This window comes from Myotis davidii, unplaced genomic scaffold (genome assembly GCF_000327345.1).
Source record: "Myotis davidii unplaced genomic scaffold, ASM32734v1 scaffold268, whole genome shotgun sequence".
Taxonomy (NCBI): Eukaryota; Metazoa; Chordata; class Mammalia; order Chiroptera; family Vespertilionidae; genus Myotis; species Myotis davidii.
Genome location: NW_006383015.1, coordinates 2111962 through 2119777, shown reverse-complemented (window position 1 = coordinate 2119777; position 7816 = coordinate 2111962). Strand labels below are relative to the sequence as shown.

General features: G+C 37.1%; 1 protein-coding gene across 9 annotated transcripts in view; it reads left to right on the top strand.

The window, feature by feature from the left end:
- The window catches only part of RBM26 (RNA binding motif protein 26), an 89588-nt gene that overhangs the window by 30827 nt on the left and 50945 nt on the right, over nt 1-7816 (top strand). For all 9 annotated transcript variants that reach the window (XM_015558119.1, XM_015558118.1, XM_015558117.1 and 6 more), the window contains exons 2-4: nt 1952-2070; nt 4057-4193; nt 7059-7147. In XM_015558119.1, the coding sequence (XP_015413605.1) occupies nt 1952-2070; nt 4057-4193; nt 7059-7147 (345 nt within the window). The remainder of the gene's footprint in view (nt 1-1951; nt 2071-4056; nt 4194-7058; nt 7148-7816) is intronic.

The window sequence follows — 7816 nt, the reverse complement described above, 5'->3', positions numbered from 1 at the left end:
TGAGCCCTACCAGGGGCTGCACCTAGGGATTGGGCCTGCCCTCTGCCACCGGGGAGCAGGCCTAAGCCATCAGGGCGTTATCTCCCGAGGGGTCCCAGACTGCAAGAGGGCACAGGCCGTGCTGAGGGACCCCCCCTTCCCCCCGAGTGCACAAATTTTTGTACACCGGGCCTCTAGTAATAATTATAAAAATCACAAAGGTCTTTCTCCAGATTTTAGATGCTGACATATTAATCCTTTGAAAACAGGGTGGGAATAGAATAGATTTGGTTTTCAGTTTAGAGAAATGTAAACTGACAGTTACATTATTAGAAAGGCATTATTAAATTGAAAATTCATAACAAACCAGTTTTGAATCAAATTATAGCATTTAGATTCAATGTAGAGACTGAATTTTTTATTAACAGCAACTGCAATATAACGATATAACGTTGTGATATAGTATTAGTGATTTCTAGTAAACTGAAGCATGTTTAGCTTGATGTCTAGTTAGGTTAATGCTTAGTTGATTGTGTTTATTCAAGTTACCTAACATGCATAAGTATTGTTTCGTGGTTTCTCATGTAGTAATACTAGATTGCCAGATATAAGTATATCTATAAATACTTCATGAGGTGGTTGTCACATTTCTTCATGCTTATTGTATCACAGATCTAAATATTTCTGTGCTCATTATAATTAAATGGGAAAATATTAATTCATCAAAATAATTTTGTCTGCATTTAAAAAACGTTGGTATAAGTAACTATATTGAAGTAAATTATGAAGAAAAAGTTTTTTAAAATCTCTCATGTAACATTGAAATAATATTTTTCCCCCTTGTTTTTTGTTTTGGTTATAAATTACTTCAAGTCTTTGCAAATAAATAGTAGTAGATCTATGAGAAGGTGACTTATGATAAGTAACAAATTACCCTGAAAATGAACTTAGTAGCACAGCAGACATTTATCATCTCACTAGAGGCATGGTGCACGAAATTTGTGCACAGAAGGGGAGGGGTCCCCTCAACCGAGCCTGCACCCTCTGCAATCTCAGACTCCTCGGGGGATGTCCGAATGCTGGGATCAAGTCTAAAACGGCAGTCAGACATCCTCACAATCCAGGACCACTGGCTCCTAACCACTCACCTGCCTGCCTGTCTTAATGCCCCCAGCTGCCCTCCCCTGCTGGCCTACTCGCCCCAACTGCCCTCCTTTGCCAGCCTGATCTCACCCCTAACCCCCTGCCAGCCTGATCTTCCCCCTAACTGCCTTTGCCTTGGCCCCCACCACCATGGTTTTGTCCGGAAGGAAGTCGGACATCTGGAAGATGGCTGGTTGACCTGGTCTAATTAGCGTATTACCCTTTTATTATCACAGATAACATTTATCATTCCTTTAGGTCAGGCATTTAGGTACAGGTAGCTTAGTTCATCTCATCTTTATTGATTTTAATGCCACCATTATAAAATCTAAAATACTATATATGTTTGGGTCTGTTTCCAGACTTTCTTGTCTGTTGTTAAAACAATATATCGAGTAAAATATATTTAAGTTTCTCTTTATTGTGCTCTTCCAGTATTTTCTTAGCTATTATTTATCTACTTTTGAGAGGAAAAAGCCTTTTGATATTTTTATCATACCATACTAATTCTGTTAGTTTTTAATGTTTTGCAATTGTTTTTACTTTGTTATAATTTATCTTTTTTGATAATAATAAAGACTACTGAGTTTTCAATACATAAATTAGTATATATTTGGAAGGATACTAAATAATGACTGTACAAATTATGTAAAGTATAATAATGTAAAGCAGAACTTATATGTCTTTATTGCCTTCCATGAGCCAGGTTCTTTTTATGTTAATTCATGTCACTATTGATTATGCTGACTAAGTCCACTTGTAACTGGAATTTGTAGAATATGCAATTATTTATGGCTAAATTTCCTTCAACACTGTTTTTTTTCTTCAGCTGTGATGCAGATCCATCAGCCCTAGCAAAATATGTTCTTGCTTTGGTAAAAAAAGACAAAAGTGAAAAAGAATTAAAGGCATTATGTATTGATCAACTGGATGTATTTCTTCAAAAAGGTAAGATCTTTGGTTTAAGAATACTATTTTATTTTAATGTTATTTAAATAAGATTATCTAGCTGTTCTTGAAAGAAGTCTGAGGTGACCTCTGAAAATGGTTCGCTATTCACTTGACCAGGAGACCTCACAAAATCATGCAAATCAAGAGGTTCAGATCTTCATGTTCACTTTAAGAAGACTTGTGAAACTGTCCAGGCCATCAAGGGTATGCATATCCGAAAAGTCACCGGGTATCTGAAGGGAGTCACTTTACAGAAGCAGTGTGTGCCATTCTGTTGTTATAGTATTAGAATTGGTAGGTGTGCGCAGGCCAAACAGTGTGCTGGACACAGGGTCGGTTGCCCGAAGAGTGCTGAATTTTGCTGCATATGCTTACAAATGCAGAGTAACGGTGAACTTAAGGGTTTAGATGTAGATTCTCTGGTCATTGAGCACATCCAAGTGAACAAAGCTCCCAAGATGTGGTGCAGAATTTACAGAGCTCATGGGTGGATTAACCAATACATTAGCTTTTCCTGCCACATTGAGATGATCCTTACTGAAAAAGAGCAGGTTATTCCATCCCAGTCAGTGTGGTTGAGCATCGATCCATGAACCAAGAGGTCACCAGTTTGATGCCATATTAGAGCACATGTCTGGTTGCTGGCTAGCTCCCCAGAAGGGTGTGTGCATGAGGCAGCTGATTGATGTCTCTCTGTCATTGATGTTTCTCTCCCTCAATCCCTCTCCCTTCCTTTTTCTCTAAGAAATCAATAAAAACATATTTAAAAAATTTTAAAAAAGCAGATTATTCCTAAACCAGAGGAACCAGAAGAGGAGGTTGCACAAAAGAAAACTATCCCAGAAGAAACTGAAGAAACAAAAACTTACGGTGTAGGAGTAAAATCAACATAAAGTAAACACTAATAAAAGTTTAAAAAAGAAAGTGTCTGTAGTATTAAAGGAACTCAGTAAGAGACAGGCTCTAATTGTAACGAAGATGAACAATCAATATTATTGCTGATTTATATCCACAGCTTATTATTGATTATATCCATAGCTTATTTATAAAGACTTTTTTTCTTATTACCATTCTTAAGCTTTTTCTTGAATCATGCTGACATTTTTTTTCTTTGAAGATTAAGAAAATGACTGTATGCTTGTTTATTTAAAGATAGTACTCCTTAGGGATCTACTTTGAATGTTGTCTAGCACAGTGCTGTTTAGCTTTTTCACTTGCCAACATCTAGATCAGTGGTTCTCAACCTTCCTAATGCAGTGACCCTTTAACCGTTTGGCTGCTGACGTATTTTTTCGGACATATGCCAAAACCGCGGCACTAATTGCGCGTGTATGAGAAAAAATGTAAAACACTTTTTATACAATAAACTCACTTGTATTGCTTTGCAACAACAAAAATTAAAAAATACCAATTGTTTACATAAATTTGTTTTAAATAAGAAGAGCGCGATAGCGCTCCTTAGCAGTCAAGCGGTTAATATAGTTCCTCAAGTTGTGGTGACCCCCAACCATAAAATTATTTTCGTTGCTACTTCATAACTGTATTTTGCTACTGTTATGAATCGTAATGTAAATATCTGATATGCAGGATGTATTTTCATTGTTACAAATTGAACATAATTAAAGCATAGTGATTAATCACAAAACAATATGTAATTATATGTGTTTTCCGATGGATTAGGCAACCCCTGTGAAAGGGTCATTCAACCCCCAAAGTGAACGCGAATAGGTTGATAACCGGTGATCTAGATGATGGTAGTATTTGTGTTTGCGCACTGGTAGGGTACATGGAGACTGGTCATGGCTGGAAGTGACTGGCCCAGAAACTGGCTGTTCCAGCCCTCATCACCCTGAAAACTGAATATATTGGTGTTACCATGGGACTGTGCCATGGCACACTGGTTAGGAAGGTTTTAAATGGAGAATAATATCTTAGCAAATGGCTTTTAATATGTGGGATTTTTTTGGTTTGTTTTATTTTTAGAGACACAGATATTTGTGGAAAAACTTTTTGATGCTGTGAATACAAAGAGTTACCTACCTCCCCCAGAGCAGCCATCATCAGGAAGCTTAAAGGTGGAATTTTTTCAGCACCAAGAAAAAGATATAAAAAAAGACGAGGTAAGAATTTGTGTTAAACCTTACATTTTCTTTGAAAACATATAAGGGATAATTAAACTGAGTTGTATTTTCTGTATCTGTGTCAGGAGCCTGCAAGACCACTCCCAAGTTCAATGATTTCACTAGGAGCACTCACAGGACTTAGCATATAATCATTCTCACAGTTATGATTTCTTACAGTGAAAGGATACAAAGCAAAATCAGCGAAGGGAAAACAGTGTATGGTGCAAAGTCTAGGGGGATGCAGGTGCAAGCTTTCAGAGTTCTCTCCCAGTGGGGTCACCTAAGATGTGCTTAAGGAGTAGTGACAGTATGTGTGAACCAGGGAAGCTTGTTAAAGACTCAGTGTCCAGGACTTTTACTTAGGTTTGGCCACCTGGGTACCTTCTGCCTAGTATGTTCTAGATTTCTAGGAGGAAAGCAGGTGTTCACCATGAACCATATTGCATACACAGACAATTTAGGCATAAGTGAGCTATTATTATCAGGCAATGATGGGAACCCTCCAGAAATCAAAGTTCACAGATGCCAGCCAAGGATCTACCTTACATGCAGACCTTTAACTTTTCTGCATAGTATCTTATAGCTATGGACACTTATTACCTATATTCTGTGAAAATAATTAGATTGACAGTAAATCTGTTTGTTTCTGTCCCACAAGCATTTTGTAAGGAACTATTTTTAAGGTAGTTAAATAAAATGACCTTCACAGGGCAATAGAAATGACCTCATAATTTAAGAGTTTTTATGGGAAAACTCCAGAGCAGCCATATTTTATACAAGATTACCATTTTTGTTTAATAATCATATAATAATTAAGATCTCCTCAATTTGATATTTAAGGATTGTAATTCCAGCAAAAATAATTGACAATTAAAAGTTGGCTTTAACAGTCACTGCTTTGTGACCTTGAAAACATGACTTTTTCTAGCCATAGTTTACTCAGCTGTGAAATGGAAATATTATGGGGTTATTGTGAGGTAGTTAAATAATATCTAGAAAGTACCCAGTATATATGTGGTACATAGTAGGTTTTTTAATAAATGGTAATTACTATTAGTATTGAGAGATTGTTGTGTGAAAGATGTGGTTGTGACTTTTGGGTTTTTTACCCCTCATAAACCTTTTTTTTTCTTCTTCAGATTATATAACTAAGACATGTTTATTATGCAGTTACATACACACACACACACACACACACACACACACACATAATGTTACATAATAATTCTTAAATATATTTTTATGCCTCTATACCTAAACATATTTATACACATGTATTTCTACTTAATTATGCAGACAGACACACATAAAACACCCTTGTTAAAGATATTTATCCCTTTAAGAACTGTCAGAATGTCAGATGGCAATCTAGATAAAAAATGCTATGGGTGTAGTAAAAGTTCACTGTTGATCATGTACTATGGGATATGATGATCTGTCAACACAAATTACTCCCAAGTGTGCATTGAGGCAAGTAGAAAGGAAAAAGTGTCTTAGAGTTTTATTTGTACCCAGTATTTTTGGTGGGGGAGGGTTGATATGGGTGGCAAGAGAATAAAAGTATTAATAAGGGGAGGAAAAAGGGCAGACTGTTATAAAATTTTTAAGCAGTGTCAGAGTTTGGTCTGTTGATAGAATATCCATATTTAACTTATCATACAACTTGAGGCCTGGTGCACGAAATTGTGCACTCGCGGCGGGGAAGGGGTCCCTCAGCCCAGCCTGCACCCTCTCACAGTCTGGGAGCCCCCAGGGGATGCCCAACTGACGCTTCCTGCAGGGAGCGGGCCTAAGCCGGCAGTCGAACATCCTTAGCACTGCTGCAGAGGAGGGAGAGGCTCCCGCCACTGCCACTGCATTCACCAGCCATGAGCCCGACTTCTCGCTCAGTGGCGCTCCCCCTGTGGGAGTGAACTGACCACCAGGGAGCAGCTCCTGCATTGAGCGTCTGCACCCTGGTGGTCAGTGCGTGTCATAGTGACAGGTCATTCTGTTGTTGGGTCAATTTGCACATTACCCTTTTATTATATAGGATGGGGACACACTTGACAGTGAGAGGCTTTCACCCAAAGGGATGCTGGAGCAACTGGCATAAACTAGAACATGTTTATATTATCTGTAGACTACCTACATCAGAATATCTTAGGGTTCTTATAAAAATGCAAATCTTAATGCCTATCATATTTCTAGAAGCCACACGTTCAATATTTTCTGAATTTATCTTCTAAATCCTTTTCTTTCTAGTAACATCTATTAATGTGCTATGGAAACAGTGTTCTGGGCAGTACAGCATGGGAAATTCTGGCCTAAACAAAGTAGCATTGAACAAGGGAATGTTTTTCAGGGCTGCTTTCTATTAATTATATAATGTGAATGGAGGCCTTTTGTAGGAAAGAGGACTATATAGCTGCCATACTACCATGAGAAACTGAAGAACTATTTTATCTTGTATGTTATTTTCTCAAATGTTCTATTTTTTTATGACTTGGTTAGTTCTAATGTATGCTCATATATTCCCTAATGTGTTCAGTATCAGACCAATTCCATGAACCAAAACATGAGCATATGTTGGACTTTTGAAAGAGGAATAAAGTTGGGTTTTCACTAATAATTTTTAAATGAGGACACTTGCTTAAAATTTTTTTTTGCTCCACTAATTATTATCTAAGATAAGCATTTGTGAGTTTCTTTAGGTTCACTGTAACTTTCAGCATGCCGGTCTTTTGTGATTAAACTAAATGTATTTTGTTTAAATGGCAATTTTGCTTTTCTATTTTATTATCAGTTAAGTCATTGAAATAGTAACATGGTAAGGAATGACTGTTGCTAAATCTTCTACACCTTTTATTTTTGGTATGTCAGATCATAAAAGAGGAAGAACGAGAGAAGAAGTTTTCCAGAAGGCTAAATCACAGTCCTCCCCAGTCAAGCTCCCGATACAGAGAAAATAGGTGATTAATTAATTGAACCATGTTTGGTGATTAGACATTGGTTATCTTTTACATAAAAGCTGTAAAATCTTTTACACGGGGGCAAGTAATATCTATTTTGTTACTGGTTTAAGAAAGTGTAACTCAGTCCTTTTTTACCATTTATTAGTTATTCTTATTTTCTTCAAATTCCAGTGAAATCTTGAGACCTTTTCTTGCCTGAAGTTTTCCTTTAATAAGAATTTGATTTAAATTAAATCTTTATTGTTCAGATTATTACAGTTATTCCTCTTTTTTCCCTTCATAGCTGCCCTCCACCCAGTTCCCACCCTACGTTCTGCACTGTCCTCATCCATAGGTGTATGATTTTTGTCAAGTCTCTTCCCACACTCCCCACACCCCTTCCCCCGTGAGAATTCTCATTCCACTCCCTTTCTATGTCCCTGATTCTATTATATTCACCAGTTTATTCTGTTTATCAAATTATTTATCTTCTTAAAGGATACCTTTCAGCATTTCATATAATACTGGTTTGGTGGTGATGAACTCCTTTAGCTTTTTCTTATCTGTGAAGCTCTTTATCTGACCTTCAATTCTGAATGATAGCTTTGCTGGATAAAGTAATCTTGGTTGTAGGTTCTTGGCATTAATCACTTTGAATATTTCTTGCCACTCCCTTCTGGCCTGCAC